Source organism: Jaculus jaculus, chromosome 7 (assembly GCF_020740685.1).
Source record: "Jaculus jaculus isolate mJacJac1 chromosome 7, mJacJac1.mat.Y.cur, whole genome shotgun sequence".
Taxonomy (NCBI): domain Eukaryota; kingdom Metazoa; phylum Chordata; class Mammalia; order Rodentia; family Dipodidae; genus Jaculus; species Jaculus jaculus.
This window is the reverse complement of record NC_059108.1, coordinates 22,473,171-22,492,456: the sequence shown is the minus strand read 5'-3', so window position 1 is coordinate 22,492,456 and position 19,286 is coordinate 22,473,171. Positions and strand designations below refer to the sequence as shown.

The 19,286-nt window shown below is 43.4% G+C and overlaps 1 protein-coding gene, 1 non-coding gene and 1 pseudogene across 3 annotated transcripts in view; 1 reads left to right on the top strand and 2 right to left on the bottom strand.

The window, feature by feature from the left end:
* The window catches only part of Nek3 (NIMA related kinase 3), a 29,022-nt gene extending 12,742 nt beyond the window's left edge, over positions 1-16,280 (bottom strand). Inside the window, exons 1-8 of one of the 2 annotated variants that reach the window (XM_045154776.1) lie at positions 16,252-16,280; positions 15,477-15,646; positions 12,053-12,146; positions 11,871-11,968; positions 7,568-7,651; positions 5,719-5,786; positions 5,544-5,630; positions 1,494-1,548 (exon numbers count right to left, since the gene is read on the bottom strand). In XM_045154776.1, coding sequence (XP_045010711.1) covers positions 1,494-1,548; positions 5,544-5,630; positions 5,719-5,786; positions 7,568-7,651; positions 11,871-11,968; positions 12,053-12,146; positions 15,477-15,593 — 603 coding nt within the window. In that variant the 5' untranslated portion in view covers positions 15,594-15,646; positions 16,252-16,280. Of the gene's footprint in view, positions 1-1,493; positions 1,549-5,543; positions 5,631-5,718; positions 5,787-7,567; positions 7,652-11,870; positions 11,969-12,052; positions 12,147-15,476; positions 15,647-15,951; positions 16,033-16,251 lie in introns of those variants that run through there. The other variant, XM_045154775.1, reaches the window with a different exon arrangement.
* On the bottom strand, positions 3,619-3,714 carry LOC123462565 (annotated as a pseudogene).
* Positions 8,165-8,266, top strand: LOC123462509. Its single transcript, XR_006638324.1, has one exon. It is a non-coding gene; the product is annotated as a U6 spliceosomal RNA (small nuclear RNA).
* Positions 16,281-19,286: the final 3,006 nt, after the last annotated feature.

The window sequence follows — 19,286 nt, the reverse complement described above, 5'->3', positions numbered from 1 at the left end:
TAACGACCACGAACAAGCAGGACCAGTTACTTAACCTTCTCTCTCTCTTTTGTTAATTTGTTTCTGAGAATATCTAGGAAAAAATGCATACAATGACAGAATCTATTTCTCACATTTCAATTAGGAAGCTCACATGACTGATGAACCCTAACTGCCAACAGATAAGTATAAAAATGGGGCTACATTTCTGGAAAGTAATATAGTGGTTCCTCAAAAAGCTAAACATCCAATTATCACATGACCCACAACTGCACTCAAAAACTGGAGTCAGAACTGGAGAGATGGCTTAGCAGTTAAGGAACTTGCCAACAAAACCAAAGAACCCAGGTTAGATTCCCAGTACCCACGTAAGCCAGATGCACAAGGTGGTGCATGCATCTAGAGTTCATTTGCAGTGGCTAAAGGCCCTGGCATGCGCATTCTATTTCTCTATCTGCCTCTTCGTTCTTTCTCTCTCCCTCTCTCTCTCTCTCTCCTCTCCCTTAAATAAATAAATAAATAAATAAATAAAATATTTAAAGAAAACAAATCAGGGACTCCAGTGGGTATGTGGTCACCCATGTCTAGACTAGCATCATGTATATGTATAACAGTCAAAATATACAATAGTAAAACCAAGTATCCATGCAGAGATGAATAAGCAAATAAAATATGGTATATATGCACCAGGAAATATTATTTAGCCATAGAGAGGAATGGAATCCTGGCATATGTTACAAGAATAAACCTTATGATGGAGAATGGAATTTCAAAGGGGAAAGTAGGGGGGGGGGGAGAATTTTCATGAGATTTTTTTTATAATCATGGAAAATGCTAATAAAAATTTTTAAAAAAAGAATAAACCTTAAAAACATGGAAAATAAAGTCCAAGTGTAGAAGGACAATTATTGTATAATCCCACTATATGGAATGGGGGGAAAGAATACTGGAGAGTAATGATTTAATAGGTTCAGAGTTTCTGCTTTGTATGATGAAAATTTTTTGCAAGTGGATAGTCAAAGTGATTATACAATATTGTGAATGTAATTAATACCACTGAATTGTAAGATTACAAATGGTTAAAATGGCAAATAATTTTATATGTATTTTACAAAAAATAAAACAAAGTGAAAAGCTACATATAGACATAAAGACTCTAGATGGACATTTTCCATTAATATATAGTGACAAAAGTGGCTCAAGATGCTGGGTGTGGTGGCTCATGCCTTTAATCCCAGCACTCTGGAGGCACAGGAAAGAGGACTGCTGTGAGTCTGAGTCTAGCCAGAGACTACATAGTGAATTCCAGGTCAGCCTGGGCTGTAGCGAGACCCTATCTCAAAAAAAAAAAAAAAAAAAAAAAAAAGTGGCTCAAAGCAATGATAACAACATATGAAAACTTTCCATAATGAATTCATACTTGGGAGACACACTACAGTTTTAATTTGGTACATTCCTATGGCCGAGCTAAACGTGAAGCAAGCTGCCCATTTGGACTGGAGCGCCATACTTACTGGATGCTTGAGAGTACAAAGTTCATACAGAATGCACCCCAAGGACCAGATGTCACTGGAAACAGGAAAAGAAGCATAACAAGAGAGTTATAAGCTATCATGAAAGTGCATGCATTTCCTAATAGCAAAAAAGCAAAAGTTATCTTCCCCCTCTCTAAGAAATGTAAGAAATGGTCTAATGGAACTCAAGCTGGCCTTGACCTCACTATGTAGTGTAGATGACTTTGAATTTCTAATCCTCCTGCTCTTCCTCCTGAGCCTGTGCCACCACACCCAGTTTATGCGGTGCTGGGGATGAGCCCAGGGCTTCATGCATGCTAAACAAGCACTGTGCTGACTGAGCCACATTCCCAGCCCAAGTTACCCTATCTTTAATAAGAGCAGACAACTCAAGTAATTCCTAAGCAATAAGCAGTTCTGTTGCAATGCATACTTATTAAGAGAGTTCATAGCCAGGCATGGTGGCACACGCCTTTAATCCAGGCACTCAGGAGGCACACATAGGTAGGTGGATCACTGTGAGTTTGAGGCCACCCTGAGACTACATAGTAAATTCCAGGTCAGTCATCAGCCTGGGATAGACAGCTAGACCCTACCTCGAAAAACCAAAGGGAAAAAAAAAAAGTGTTCATGATAAAACTCTGGGTTCCCCAAACCTACCCCCGCAACTCTGGATGGTTCATTAGTATTCAGCAGCATCTCTAAGCTCCAGAGAGAGTAAAGTCTGCGGACCCAGATTCCCACAGCTGGAAGACAAACTTTGAAGTACCCGTGAAGCTTCCATTAGACAGCCCTGTGTACTTACTGGGTCTTTGTGGTTCGTCCTGAGAGCCCTCGGCTTCAGCAGAGATGGTTGAGCAGCTCAAAGAGATCCTGCTCTTCCTTATTATAAGCTAACATGCGTATGCCAGGAACTCTCACTCTCCACCCCTTTGTTAGCTCTATGTTTCCTAACAAAGAACAAGATAACTCATTCTTCACAAAACAGAGCTTCAAAATCAAGTGTTCCGTAGGTGGCCCTACACCTGGTATTAAGCACCTCAGCTCCTCCATCACCCTCAGCACCTACTTGTCATCCAGACTGAAAACTAGAAACATAAGGCCAACCACAGAGAAGTGGTTAAATAAATTTTGGAACAGCCACACAGTAAGGTACATACAGCCATAAAAATATTTGTGGAGAATTTAAGTATGTAGAGAAATGAAAATGAAGTAATATAAAGTAAAAACAAAATCAGAATATTAAATTGTATACAGTGGGCTGTGGAGGTGGCTCAGTGGTTAAGGCATTTGTGGCAAAACCTAAAGACTCAAGTTCTATTCCCCAGATCCCACATAAAGCCAGATGCACAAGGTGGCACATGCATTTGGAGTTCTTTTACAGTGGGTAGAGGCCCTGGTGTGCACATTCTTTCTCCCTTTGCCTCTCGCTCTCTCAAATCAATCAATAAATAAAATATTTGAATTATATATGGAATATATCAACTGGTAAATCCTAAAAGGTCATTTAAACACTGTAGTTGTAAAAAGTGGATGATTGCTACTTCTGTTTTTTATTTTTTTTAATCCTTGGGGGATGCATGTTAGGCAACTGGTCTACCTCTGTGCTATGGTCCCCATCCCTCTATTTCCTTCCTGTGTTTCTAGTTTCACACCTCCCTGTTCATCCATTGTGGGTACAATAGATGCTGCACACATAAGTTATATTCAGAAAAAAATTACACTTACAACCATAAGCTTTTCATGTGTTAACAATCAAGTTAATTCATCAACCCAGCATTTATTATGGAGTTCTGTTAATGAGTTAATGACACAATCTAGTGCTTTCCAAATGTTGCTCCATATTGAAATCTTCTAGTGATCTTAATAAACAAGACTTCCTGTTTCCCACCTCAGACATTTTAGTTTAATGGGTATGGATACAATCTGGGGTTTAGGAATCTGTTTTTTTTTTTTTTGTTTTTTTTTTTTGTTTTTCAAGATAGAGTTTCACTTTAACCTAGTTTGACCTGGAATTCACTATGTAGTTTTAGGGTGGCCTTAAACTCATGGCAGTCCTCCTACCTCTGCCTTCCAAGTGCTGGGATTAAAGGCATATGCCATCATGCCCAGCTTCTTTTTGTTCTTAAATATAGAATGCTTCACACATTTATGTGTCATCCTTGTACATGGGTCATGTCAATCTTCTGTATATCACATTGAGCATTAGACTCTGGGATTCTCAACGGCAGAGCAGCAAAGTTTGGAAACTAAATGAATCAATTCCTAGTTTTTTTTAAAAAAATATTTTGTTTTCTTTATTTATCTGAGAGAAAGAGAAAGAGAGAGATAGGCAGAGAGGGAGAGAGAATGGGTGTGCCAGTGTCTCCAGCTGCTGCAAATGAACTCCAGACGCATGCTCCCCCTTGTGTATCTGGCTGACATGGGTCCTAGGGAATTGAACCTGGGTCCTTTGGCTTTGCAGGCAAGTGCCTTAATCACTAAGCCATTTCTCCAGCCCCTCAATTCCTATTTTTATCCCTAGAAATGACTAGTCCTTTTGTCACCAAGTAACTTCTCTCAGCTCTGATTAAAATATATTCTACATGACATTCGAACAATGGTTTTATCTTTCTATAGTGCTAGGTCTCACATATGCTAAGCAAAGCTCTTCTGATGAGCTGCATCATAAAGCCTCAAACTTTTGCTTTGTTTTATTTTATTTTTTATTTTAGAGAAAGAGAGAGACCGAAGGAGAGAAAAAATTGGCATGCCAGGGTCTCAGCCACTGCAATCAAACTCCAGATGCTTGTGTCACCTAGTGGGCATGTGTGACCTTGTGCTTGCCTAACTTTGTGCAACTGGCTGACAGGGGATCTGAAGAGTCAAACCTGGGTCCTTAGGCTTGGCAGGCAAATCCCTTAACCACTAAGCCATCTCTCCATGTCCACGTTTTTTTTAATTAATTAATTAATTTACTTATTTGAGAGAGAAAGAGGCAGATAGAGAGAATGGGTGCACCAGGGCCTCCAGCCACTGCAAATAAACTCCAGACGCATGCCCCCCCTTGTGTGTCTAGCTTACGTAGGTCCTGGGGAATTGAGCCTCGAACCAAGGTCCTTAGGCTTCACAGACAAGTGCTTAACTGCTAAGCCATCTCTCTCTAACCTCCATCTTTTTTTTAAAAAATGTTTTATTTATTTGCATGTGTGTGTGAGGGTAACATGTACAGATACACCAGGGCCTCTTGCCACTGCAAACCAACACCAGACGCTTGTATTACTTTTTGCCTCCAACTTACATGGGTGACTTAGGGATTGAACCTGGGCCAGCAGGCTTTGCAAGCAAGCACCCTTAACTGCTGAACGATCTTCCCAGCTCCCTCAAATACCATATTTAAAAATCAAACTGGACGGCTGGAGAGATGGCTTAGCGGTTATGCCTGTGAAGCCTAAGGACCCCGGTTCGAGGCTTGGTTCCCCAGGTCCCACGTTAGCCAGATGCACAAGGGGGCGCACGCGTCTGGAGTTCGTTTGCAGAGGCTGGAGGCCCTGGCGCGCCCATTCTCTCTCTCTCCCTCTATCTGTCTTTCTCTCTGTGTCTGTCGCTCTCAAATAAATAAATAAATAAATGTAAAAAAAATCAAACTGGGTGTTGGTTTGCAGTGGCTGTGGTTAAGGTGTTTGCCTGCAAAGCCAAAGGACCTGGGTTCAATTCCCCTGGACCCATATATGCCAGATGCACAAGATGGTGCATGAATCTGAAGTTCGTTTGCAGTGGCTAGAGGCTCTGGTGTACCCATTTTCTCTCTCTCTCTCCCAAATAAATAAAAATAAAATTGTTGCCGGGCATGTTAGCACATGCCTTTAACCCCAATACTCAGGAATTTGAGACCAGTCTGAGACTACATAGGAATTCTAGGTCATCCTGGGCTAGAGTATGACCATACCTGAAAAAAAATCAAATTGCTACAGACATCTGCTTTAGAGTGGTATTATATTCTGGTATCATTTGCAGGCTATGAGACCTGTCATCAAATTCAGCCTCACACCAAGTAAACACACCACTCACCTTTTATTGTTATAAGGCAGGTTTTCCCAAATTTCTGGAGGCACATAGTAAGGTGTTCCCACATATGTACAAGCAAAGGCCATGGGACTAAAACCACAAAAAAGCAAAGTGATTGCAATGCGCTCCTGAAAATGGATGTCCCAATTCCTGTCACTGTGATAGAACAAATACATACTTGGAGAGCAGACGAGCAGAACCAAAATCGCCCAACTTCAATGTTCCACTTGAGGTAAGGAAGACATTCTGCATCGAAAAAGAAGAGCTTAGGGGACTGGGGAGATGGATCAGTGGGCAAAGTGTTTGCCTTGCAGGCAGGAAGACCTGAGATGGATTACCAGCACCTATGGCCAATCTGGGCACAGTGGTGTACCTGAAATCCCAACACCAGGGACTGGGGGGTGGCAGGGATAGAAGGATGTGTGCAGCTGGCTGGTGAGCTAGTGTAGTCAAATGTGGGGAACTCTAGATTCATTCAGGGAATGAAGACGGACAGTAATGAGGAAGATACCTGATGTTCATGTCTGGCCTCCACATACATATGCATACATATGTATGTTCACCTGCACACATGTGTAACCACACACAAGCACATATATGTATACAAATAGCACACACACATGCAAAAAGAAAAAGAAAAAGACAAGAGTTAGGGGGCTGGAGAAGATGGCTTAGCGGTTAAGGTGTTTGCCTGCAAAGCCAAAGGACCCTGGTTCAATTCCCCAGGACCCACATAAGCCAGATGCACAAGGAGGCACATGCATCTGGAGTTTGTTTGCAGTGGCTAGAGGCCCAGATACACCCATGCTCTTCTCCTTCTCTCTCAAATAAATAAATAAATTAAATATGTTTTGAAAAAGGAAAAAAAGACTTAGATATGACTTCCATCATGCAAACAACAGGCAGAGATCTCTAGAGAGATTTTCTTTTTAATATTTAGATTTTTATCTGGGGGAGGGGCATGCCAGGTCCTCCTATGACTGCAATTGGATTCCAGATACATAAGCCACTTTGTGTATATGGCTTTACATAGGTACTGGGGAATGGAACCTAGGCCTTCAGTCTTGGCAAGCAAGCAAAGTCCTCCATAGAGATTTTCAAAGCCTGCTAATAATGGAGATTAAGGATAGAAATGCTGACACTGAGTTCTAGAGAAGGATACAGCAAAATTCCCTCATTATTATTATTTTAGTTTTTCAAGGTAGGGTTTCACTCTAGCCAGGCTACCTGGAATTCACTCTGTAATCCCAGGCTGGCCTCCAACTCACAGTGATCCTCATACTTCAGCCTCTTAAGTACTGGGATTAAAGGCATATGCTACCATACCAGCCTAAGATCCACTCTTAAAACAGCTACATGTCCTGCTGCTTGAGAATTTGGGATGGTTGCTTTAAAATCTAACATGCAATTTTGGTAGTATCAGCATATCTGATTAACTGACCTGTATGAGGTGATCCGGAGTGGCAGTCACCATTTCTTTCTTTTTTTTTTTTTTTTGTTTTTTTTTTTTTCAAGGTAGGGTCTCACTCTAGCTTAAGTTGACCTGGAATTTACTATATAGTCTCAGGGAGGCCTCAAACTCATGTGATCCTCCTACCTCTGCCTCCCAAGTGTTGAGATTAAAGGCGTGCACCACCACACCTGGCCCAAATATTCACTATTTCCACCTGAGAACACAGGAATTTAGTAGGTGGGCAGTAAAAAGGGAACATTAACATATTTCACAAGATGAGCTGGGGGAGATGGCTCAGTGGTTAAAGGTGGATGCAAGCAAGGCTTGCCAGCGTTGGTTCAATTCCCTCGCACCCAATAAAGCAGGACATAAAGAGTGGTGAATGCATCTGTCATTTATTTGCAGTGGAAAGAGACACTGGCACACATGCATATGCACACACATAAAAGAAAAGTTTCAATTCCTTTTTACAAATAGTACTGTACTTGATTAATACAAATAAATAGCAGGGAGAAAAAAAGCCATAAAATAGTTGTGATTTTTTTTTCTAGGCCCCAAAATATGTTCTACTCACTTTTGACTTGATATCTCTGTGGAGCACACGTTTCTTGTGAATATGGTTTACTCCAAGGCACATTTGTGTAAACCAATTAAGGATCTGTAAGGAAAAAGTATGAAACATCTATAGCAATGTGATAATTGGCTGATGTTAACCCAAAATTCTGAAGAGTCATCTGTAAGCCAGGATTTTCATGTGAATTCTGAGCTCATGAGAATTACATAATTCATCTAAGATGGGCTAGATCACCTGCAGAAATGCAGAGGAGCTCATTTCCATGTTCCGCCATCTTACATGTCATCCAGCTTGATTTCTGAACAAAACTTCTGTTGTGAAAATTTATTTATTTGCAAACAGAAAGACAGAAAGAGGGAGAATGATAGAGAGAATAAGATGAGAGCATCAGAGCCTCCTGCCACTGCAAGCTGCAAGTGCCACTTGGTGCATCTGGCTTTTATAAGGGTCCTGGGGATTTGAACCTGGTCCACGAGGTTTTACAAGCAAGTGTCTTTAACTGTTGAGCAATCTCCCCAGGTCCAGTTTTTTCTCTCTCTTAAAATTTCTTAAATGCATATCTAGTAGTGGTCTACCATTAAGAAGTGCAGGGGGTGTGCTCGCTTCAGCAGCATATACTAAAATTGGAACAATGCAGAGAAGATTACATAGCCCTTGTGCAAGGATGACATGCAAATTTGTGAACTGTTCCATATTTAGAAAAAAAGAAGTGCAGGGGGGAGGAAAAATGGTGGGATCACGGCATATTGCCTATGCATACAGGCAGAGTTGGTCAATAAAGTACTTTACTAAAAAAGAAAGATATTGCTGAAGACTCCACATATTTCGGCTGCAAGGCCATTGAGAAATCCTGGTGGAACTGAGCTGATAACCTCCTCCATGTAGACCAGCTGACAGAAAGCTGGAAGAAGCCATTCTACATGCAGTTTAAAGGGAGAAAGAGATACCACCAATGAAGATACTCAACAGTGGACACTGCAAACCTTATAATTGGTCAGCCAGGCCAAATGAGCCAACGTGTGCAATAGTGGCAGATCTGTCATGGTGGAAACCAACTGCCCTCCAATTGGACTGGAGGCCCACTCCATGAGGGGAACATATCCCTGATACTGAAAATTTAAAACAGGGGTAGTCATGAGCCCCAGGGGTATAACATCTGCTGATGTCTGGAAAAATATATATACTATGCTTATCAAACTGCCCAATAAGCACTTCTCTTAATATTTATATTAACTTTATATTAATACTATTCTCACTTTGGGTAGAGAATCTTCTCTTTTCAGATGGCAGTGACCTTGGGATGAAGGTATCATAGTGCTGGAAAGAAGTGACTGGAGTACTGAGTAACATCTCAATCATACCCTTCAAGGCTCAGGGTCTAATGTGGAAGAGGTGGCAGAAAGAATATAAGAGCCAAAGGGAGGGTAGGACTCCTTACAACATGCTCCCTCCAGATATAAAATGACCTGGATATCCATGACCTCATAGTGCCTGACACTACCTACACAAGACCATCATAAGAGGAGGAAAAGATCATGACATCAAAATAAAAGAGAGACTGATTGAGATGGGGAGGGGATATGATGGAGAATGGAATTTCAAAGGGGAAAGTGGGGGGGGGGGGTATTACCATAGGATATTTTTTATAATCATGGAAAATGTTAATAAAAATTGAGAAAAAAAATTTTAAAAAGATTTAAAAATTTTTAAAAAGAAAGAAATGGGGCTATAGAGAAAGCTTAGCAATTAAGGCACTTGCCTGCAAAGGTTAATGACCAGAGCTCGATTCCCCGGAACCCATGTATAGCCAGATGCACAAAATGGCACATGTATCTGGAGTTCATTTGCAATGGCTGACGGCCCTGGCACTCAGTAGGTTGAAGCAAGAGGATTTCAAGTTTGAGACCAGCCTGGGCTATCTAGTGACACAACCTGCTTCAAAAATTCAACCAGCTAGGCATGGTGGCTCACACATGTCACCCAACACTGGGAAAGCTGAAGCAAGCAAATCTCCCCAAGTTCAAGGCCAACCTGGTGTACAAGATGAGTTTAGAACTCTGTAGCCTGAGCAAGAGAATAAGAACCTGTCTCAGAAAAAAAAAAAAAAAATCAAAAAAATAACTAGTCAACTAAACAATGAACAAAAAGGCAGCAAGTTTTAGACTAAAAGGATTATGTTGAGCTTTACTAGGAAAAAGACTGAGAACAGGAATTCCCAAGAAACAGACAGGGCAGGATTTCTTTTTTTTTTTTTTTTTTTTTTTAAAGTAGGGTCTCTCTCTCTAGTCCAGGCTGACCTGGAATTCACTATGTAGTCTCAGGGTGGCCTTGAACTCACTGAGACCCTCCTCCTACCTCCGCCTCCTGAGTGCTGGGATTAAAGGCATGCACCACCATACCTGGCTAGGATTCCTTCTTTTAATCATCTAGTAATACAAAATAAAATCTATTATACCCTCTAAAATTTCAGAACACTGTAAAACCAAGATGTTAACAACCATTACAAAGTACAATGAGTAATGCAACTTTGAAATTTCATCTGAACTTGAAAGTTTTGCCTCTTAATATCTTATCACCTATCTAAATCGGGAGTGGTGGCACACCCCTTTAATTCCAGCACTCAGGAGGCAGAGGTAGGAGGATTACCAGGAGTTCGAGGCCACCCTGAGTCTACATAGTGAATTCCAGATCAGCCTGGGCTAGAGTGAGACCCTACCTTGGGGAAAAAAAAAAATTATATATATATATATATATATATATATATATATATATATAGATATATATATATATATATCTCACCCATCTTGATTTACTTCTTTTTTTTAGGGGGGCAAAGGGATTTATTTTGGCTTACAGACTCAAGGGGAAGCTCCATGATGACAGGGGGGAAACAATGGCATGAGCAGAGGAGGGACATTACCTCCTGGCCAACATCAGATAAACAACAACAGGAGAGTGTGCCAAACACTGGCAAGGGAAGCTGGCTATAACACCCATAAGCCCACCCCCAACAACACACTGCCTCCAGGAGGCATTAATTCCCAAATCTCCATCAGCTGGAAACCTAACATTCAGAACACCTAAGTTTATGGGAAACACCTGAATCAAACCACCACATTCTGCCCTTGATTTACTTCTTTAAAACCTTTTAGCTGGGCATGGCAGCACACATTTAGTAACTGAGAGACTGAGGTCAGCCTGGGCTTATTATAACACGCTGGCCTGACCTACAAGGTGGAGGCATCTCAAAAGAACCCAAACAGGAACAATAACAAATTGCTTCAGGCAGCCACAGCTGAGGGCACTAACCAGTATCCCGGACACAGATGTCAGTTTTTGCTTTGTTTTTTCCTTTTACATATAAGTTTTATTTTTAGTTAGTTGGAAAAAAATTGAAAGTATATAAAAATATGACTTAAATAGGGCTGAAGTGGTACATTATAGTAGAAGTATTAGAAAAGTGACCATCAAGGTATATCAATTATATAGCAGATGAATACTTGAATGACAAATGTCTAGTAAAATTCTCAAGTAGGCCGGGCGTGGTGATGCATGCCTTTAATCCCAGCGTTTGGGAGGTGGACAAGGGTTGCCTTGAGTTCGAGGCCACCCTGAGACTACATAGTGAATTCCAGGTCAGCCTGGGACAGAGTGAGACCCTACCTGGAAAAACCAAAAAGATAAAATTCTCAAGTAAAAAAGTCAGTACAACTCATACTAATAAAGTAAAAATGAGAAAATCTTATAAATAAAGCACAATAATACACCAGGACTGAGGGTCATGAAATCAGTCAGATGAAACAAACAACAAATACTTCTCTTTTTTGGTTCTTCCAGGTAGGGTCTCACTGTAGCTCAGGCTGACCTGGAATTCACTATGGAGTCTCAGGGTGACCTCGAACTCATGGTGATCCTCCTACCTCTGTCTCCCGAGTACTGGGATTAAAGGTGTGTGCCACCACTCCCAGCTCAACAAATACTTCTTGAACTGGTATAAATCTTCAATGAAGATCCTTGGCTGTTCAGTTGGAGCTCTAATTCCCACCCAGCCCACCCCCACTCTGGTTACTGACATGTTAAAGAGTCCTTGGTATTAAATAGCATCTATATGTACCTCAGTCGTTAATATAGTCCAAGACTTTGGTGCTAAATATTTTCATGACTGCAATTAATATTTGAAACTCAACTTACTGAGACAGAAATGTCGAATTAAAATAAAAGCTACAATAGTCACATCTAATTTATACAAAGTTTATGAGAAGATTTACTTCTCCGTGGGAAATTATGTAAGTCAATTTCTTACCATGTCTTCGGGAAACAGCTTTCCCTTTTGTTGTTTAATCTTCTGCATCAGATCCCCTCCATCACAGTACTCCATTACAATGTACAGATGTCCTTCAGCTAAAACACATGTAAGACTTACGAAAGAGGAGTGGCTATAAATTAAATTCTGGCATGAACACAGTTGGTGGAATTCATATTTACCTTCAAATGATTCTTTAAAGGCAACAATATTGGGGTGCTTCATTTTGGCTAGCAGAACAGCCTCTTTCCTAGAATTCTGTGTATCAGAGAAAGACTAGGAAAAGATTTGAAATAAGTAAAATTCAATGCTGAAGTTTTAATTAAAAAAAATATTCTATTTATTTATTTGAGAGAGAGGCAGAGAGAACATGTGCATGCAAGGGAGAGAGAGTATGCGATACAGAGAGTGAGAGAGGGAGGGAGGGAGGGAGAGAGAGAGAGAGAGAGAATCGGTGTGCCAGGGCCTCCAGCCACCGCAAACAAACTCCAGATGTATGTGCCATCATGTGCATCTGGCTTACGTGGGTACTAGGAAATCAAACCTGGGTCCTTTGACTTTGCAGAAAGTGCCTTAACCCCTAATCCATCTTTCCAGCCCCAATGCTGAATTTTTAAATAGCTTCAAACTAATATTTTCTATATTTTATATAAAACTTCAGTGCTACCTATGGGTGTGTTAACACTGCACAAATTTTGCTCTTTTATCAAACTCCAAAACAAAAGTATGTGATGACATTTCAACTATGGCCATGTTGGACTGATCCCTTCACTGAAATATTCTCTTCCTTCATTTATTAAACAGATTATAAACTAGTTATAATATTTAACTGGGTTCATGATGTAGCTCAGTGGTACAGCCCTTGCCTAAATGTCCCATACTGATGCCTACCACTACCAAAAAGGAAGGAAGGAAGGAAAGAAGGAAAGGGGAAGGGGGAAGGGGAAAAGGGAAGAAGGGAGGAAGTGGGGAGGGGGAATGGAGGAAAGGAAGAAGGGGGAGGGAGGGAGAAGGGAAGGGGAAGGGAGGAAGGGGAAGAGATGAAAGGGAAAGGAGGAAGAGGATAAGAGGAAAGAAGGAAGAAAGGAAGGAAGGAAAGGGGAAAAGGGAGGAAGGGAGGGAGTGAGGAAGTGGTGAGGGGGAAGGGAGGAAGAGGGGAAGGGGAAGGGAGGAAGGGGAAGAGATGAAAGGGAAAGGAGGAAGAGGGTAAGGAAAGGAGTAAGGAGAAGGGAGGAAGGGGGAAGGGGAAGAGGGAGGAAGGGGGAGGAGAAGAGGAGGGAAAGGAAGGAAAGAGAGGAAGGGGAAGGAAAGGAAGGAAGCAAGCAAACTTGCCTACATATCACCTGACTTTAGATAGCCAGGGTTACACTGAAAATAGTATATATCCTAGAATGAAAATCAAGGATTTCATGATTTCATGTTTTGACTGTTGGCATCACAGACCCAAATATATATAGAGACAGCATTTTGGTATATTTCTGTATTAAGGAGGGGCAAAGATGATAAATAAGTTTCCAAAAGTATTTTTCTCTAACTTAGTCTATAAGGATGAAATTCTGAATGACCTATAATCAATAAACTTCCATAGAGGACTGGAGACAGCTCAGCAGTTAAGGACACTTGCTTGTAAGGCCACATGGCCTGGGTTCAATTCCCCAGTATCTACATAAAGCCAGATGCACAGAGTGTCACGTACATCTCACATTTGTCTGTAGCATGCCCACACGCATGCTTACTTCCTCTCCCTCCCTCCCTCCCCACCCCTTGCAAATAAACAATAAGTAAAAATATTTAAAAAACAAGAAACTCCCCAATGGCCTGGGACTGTAGCTCAGTGGCACTGCACGTGCGGAGGTCCTGGATTACATTCCCAGCACCACAAAAGACAAAACAGGGCTGTAGAGATGGCAGGTAAGGTGCTTGCCTGCAAAGCCAATCAAACCAGGTTCCATTCCCCAGGACTCACGTAAGCCAGATGCACAAGGTGGTGCATGCATATGGAGTTTATTTGCAGTGCCTGCAGGCCCTGGTGTGCCCATTCTCTCTTTCTTTCTTTCTCTGCCTCTTTCTCTCTCAAATAAATAAATAATAATAATGTTCTTAAAAAAAAAAACACAAATGCACTGGGAACAGGGTGTAGCGGTACATATCAACAATCCTAGCACCTTAGGAGGCTGAGGCGGGAAGATGACAAGTTCTAGGCCAGTTTGGGCCACATACCACATGCTGAGACCCTATCTCAAAAACTAAAACCAAAACCAAAGAATTTATTGCGGAAAATGACTAGCACTCTGACATATTTAAATGTTTTTTTTTTTTTTTAAATTATCAAGGGCTGGAGGGATGGCTTAGCAGTTAGGGCATTTGCCTGCAAAGCCAAAGGACCCAGGTTCCATTTCCCACGAACCACGTTAGCCAGATGCACAAGGTGGCACATGCATCTAGAGTTTGTTTGCAGTGGCTAGAAGCCCTGGCGTGCCCATTCTCATTCTCTCTCTCCCCCTCTTTCTCTGTCATATAAATTTAAAAAAAATTAATTTTTTTTTTAATTATCAAGGTTGGGGAGATGACTCACCAGTTAAAGGCACTTGATTGCAAAGCCTGTCAGCCTGGCTTTGATTCCCCTGTGACCACATAAAGCCAGATGCACAAAGTGGCACATGTGTCTGGAATTCATTTGCAGAGTCAAGAGGCCCTGGTGTGCCCATACACACATTCTCTATCACTTTCTCTTTCCCAGATAAATATTTTTTTAATTTTTAAAGTGTAATTTAATTTATTTACTTGAGAGAGAGAGAGAGAGAGGGAGGGAGAAAGGCAGATAGAAAGAGAGATTTAGCGTGCCAGGGCCTCCAGGCACTGCACATGAACTCCAGATGCATGTACCTCCTTGTGTACTAGATAAATATTTTTTTAATTATTTATTTATTTGAGAGTGACAGACAGAGAGAAAGAGAGAGAGGCAGACACAGAGAGAGAATGGGCATGCCAGGGCCTCCAGCCAATGCAAATGAACTCCAGACGCATGCATCCCCTTGTGCATCTGGCTAACATGGGTCCTGGGGAGTCAAGCCTCAAACCAGGGTTCTTAGGCTTCACAGGCAAGTGCTTAACCACTAAGCCATCTCTCCAGCCCCAGATATTTAATTATCAAAATATTATTAAACAATATCCATGGCATGAGATAATAGTAACAAATAATCCATGGGACAATATGATCTACAAACTGCTCTTCTGAGTAGATTCCCAAATAACAGTAACTGATGGTTTGCCTTTTAAATCTTTATTCTTTCCTGTATTTTTTTTTTTTTTTAGATCATTAACATTGGATCTGAGTTACTCTGAGCAGATTTATTCTACTGTTGGAATATGAAACTGGAAACTAACTCTTTGAGATAAACAGTACATATTGACTATTTTCCTCCCTTTGTTAATTATACTATCCTCAAAACCATATAAAATAGATCAAGCCCTTGCCAAGGTCATGAATAAAATGGTTTCAGACTCTGCAGGATGGAGAAACTGCACACTAAACCTCTGGAACTTATTCTCTCGTGTAAAAGTGCATGTTCACTTCCAACGTGAGCTATATTCTTCAGCAGTGACCTTGGGAAGTCTTATTTCTTTCATGGCAAACACGCGGTTGCTGCTTTCCTGCCGAACCAAAAGAGCTCTTCCGAATGAGCCCTCGCCGATCACTCTCAGGACCGCGTAGTCCTCCATGCTGGGCCCGCACGGCTGGCTCCCACTCAGCTGCCACCACCGGCTCCCCCACACTACAGTAAAGAACAGTAGCTTCAGTCACCGTGATAGGGCAAAGTGAGTAAGTGGATAAATAAATAACAAAAATAACCGGAAAGGGGGCTGGAAGGATGGCTTAGAGGTTAAGGCGTTTGCCTGCAAAGCCAAAGAACCCAGGTTCGATTCCCCAGGACCCACGTTAGGCAGATGCACAAGGGGGCGCACGCGTCTGGAGTTCGTTTGCAGCGGCTGGAGGCCCTGGCACGCGCGCTCTCTCTTCCTCCCTCCCTCCTCCTCGGTCAAATAATTAAATAGTATAAAATATTTCTAAAAGAACAACCGGAAAGAGATTTGCCACGACCCGAAGCAGGACCGCTGGACGGCGGCTGATTTAGGATGCGCGCGGCGACACACCACGGAGACTACTGGGCCCGCGCTTCCCCGCCGCCGCCCGGGCCCGGCCGCGCCCGCACCGACTCGGACCGCCGCGGCGGGGGGAGCCCCGGGCGGGCGCGCCGACAGCCGGCGGGACTGGGGCGCGATGCGGGCGCTCGCCGCGCGCGGCTCCTCCTGGGCTGTGAGCCCGCGCGCCTCCGCGCCCGAGATCCGCCCGCCCGCCCGCGGGGACCGCGCTCCTCACCCGCTTCCCGAGCGGCCGCCTCCGCTCCGCCGCCGCCGCCGCAGCCCGGCGCTGCGCTTCCGGGTTGCGTCTCTCTGTTTGCGGGTGCAGGAAACCGCCCGCGCGGGGCTGGCGGGAGGCGCTGTTCTCTCCTAGGAGCCGGCCTGCGAAGAGCACGCTGTAAAGAGCATGCTGCTGGGGGGTGGGGGGGATGGGTGGGTGGGTGGTGTGTGTGTGTGTGTGTGTGTGTGTGTGCGTGCGTGCGTGTCGGGTTGAGTCAGGTTTCTCCATAGACTCATGTGTTCTGAATGCTAGGTCCCCTGCTGGTGGCAATTTCGGAACTGGAGCCTCTTGGAAGAGGTGTGTTGTTGGGGGTTGGCTTATGGGGGTTACAGCCAGCTCCCCTTGCGGGCGCTCCCACATTCTCCTGCTGCTCTTGTCCACCTGTTGGCCAGGACTAATGCACATTTTCCCCTGTCATCATGGAGCTTCCTCTTGGGTGTGTCAGCCCAAATAAACCCTTTGTTCCCACAAGCTGCGTTTGGTCTGGGGTTTCATCCCAGCAACTGCAGATCTTGAAGCTAACTGCAACATATGGCCAGTGCTCAGACACTTCAGTGCCACTTTCTTGGGACTTTCCCATCCATACATGCCTGAATGTGTCTCATCTGTTCCCCAGGCACTTTTCTGTGAACCCCTGTGCTTAAGTCTATGTGAAAAATCATTTCCTAATAATTTTCTATTCATATTGGTTCATCTTGAGACTTTTTTACAGTGGCGAAGTCAAGAATCCTGTTCACCTAGGCCAGGCATGGGTGGAGGAGCACAGATTTCTAGGCCAGTCTAGGGCACAGAGGGAGTTCCAGGTCAGCCTGAGCTAGAGTGTGACCCTAACTTGAACTCACCCCCCCAAAATTAACAAAATAAAAAACTCCTCAGGCTGCAGCAGGTGACATCGTGAAGCGCAGCTGCTGAATGCACATTCTTCTCGCAGCATATGCTCCCACCACACCTGATGAAAACTCTATTCACATTCTGTAAATTACATGCTGAGGACCATACTGCACTGAAAGGCCCAAGAATTCAGAAGCTCAGAAATACTATCACGCTCCAAGGGGAGCTTAAGCGGGCTCCCTGCATACCTCAAACTCCAGGCTTTACTCTCTGTTGGAAGCAAGTAAAGAATCCCTCTTCTCATTATATCAGAGCCCACTCCTAATATAAAACTAGGTAAAAGGGCATGAGATAGCCCTCAAGGATGGGAAATGAGTAATGAAGTGAACCACTTATTTGGTTTCTGTAAATAGCCTGCACTATAAGCCTTACACTATAAGCCTTAATAGCCCACACTGTTAGCCTTAGTAGCTCGCACCATAAGCTGTAGCAGCCTGCCTCAGACCACCAAGGTCATGGAAGGCTGATACCACACTCTGCTACTCCCACCCAAGGACCTGCGCAAATGCTGACCTCCAAGGTCATAGGAGACTGGTACCACACTCTGCTACTCCCACCCAAGGACCTGCGCAAATGCTGACCACCAAGGTCATAAACTAATTGGCTTAGAAACTATGGGGTGGCACCAACTGACTGGCTAACACCCTGCGGGGCTCCTAATATTAGAAAATGATTGGTCTAAGGCACAGGCTTTGTTAGAAACCCTATAAAAACTGTTCTGTTCCTGCATTCGGGGCTCTGCAGTCCTCTACCCCTGTGAGGTGTACGACTGTGGGCCCCAGCGCGCTTGGAATAAAATCCTCTTGCAGTTTGCATCAAGACCGCTTCTCGTGAGTGATTTGGGGTGTCGCCTTATCCGGGCAGAGCGTGGGGGCCCCCTGCGGGGGTTTTTTACTACAGCACCACAGCACTCCTATAGGTAACCATTGGGGCTTTCTTGTCCCTTAATTCCCTTCTATTCCCAAAGATCGTTTTCATTTCCATCTCCTACCTTCCTTCACCTCCACTCTTCCTTTCTGAGTTCAACAATCCTTTGAGATATAACTTGAGAGTCACTTTAGCATCTGAGAACTGACTTGGTATATCTTCTTAGAAATGTTTGACGCCAAGTATGGTGGCTTTTATCCCAAGCAGTGGTAGGAAGGTTGCCCCAAATTTGAGGCCTTCTAAACTTTTTTATTTTTTTTAATTATTTGAGAGCGACAGAGAGAGGCAGATAGAGAGAATGGATGTGCCAGGGCCTCCAGCCACTGCAAATGAACTCCAGGCGCGTGCGCCCCATGTGCATCTGGCTAACGTGGGTCCTGGGGAATTGAGCCTCGAACCGGGGTCCTTAGGCTTCACAGGCAAGCGCTTAACTGCTAAGCCATCACTCCAGTCCTATTTATTTATTTGCAAGGAGAGAAAAGCACACTATTTTGAAGGCTGTGGAGCTTTCAGGAGGTAAAGTAGGGAACTAGGGATGAGCCTCTCAGTTATTCCTGCCCCCAGTTCCTACCCTGCTGTTTCTTAGCTGGCACCATGTGAGCAGCCATTCCCACAAGCTTCCTTCAGCAGCAGACTGAACCACTTCCACTGCCATGCCTTTCCCACAAGGTGGACAGTCCCTTCTGACACTAGGCCAAGATAAAACCAGCTGCTTCTATCAGATATTTTATCAGAATAAGAAAAGTAACTAAAGCAAAATTTGAAAAATTAGCAATGTATTTCAAAGGCAAAATTCAAGCTCAGAGGCATTTCACAAAGTAATGTGGGGCTGGAGGGATGGCTTAGCAGTTAAGGCGTTTGCCGGAAAAGCCAAAGGACCTAGGTTCGAATCCCCAAGACCTGTTAGCCAGATGCACAAGGGGGCACATGCGTCTGGAGTTCGTTTACAATGGCTGGCGGCCCTGGTGTGCCCATTCTCTATCTCTCCCCCTCTTTCTCTGTCAAATCAATAAAATAAAAACAAAGTAATGTGTTTATAGTGCCGGGAATGAAACCAGGGTCTTACCCATGTTAGGCATACACCATCTTTATAAAATATTTCCTGAAATAAATGTCTTTGGGGCTGACACTGTAGCTCAGTGGTAGGGTCCTGTATCCAGTTCCCATTAATAACC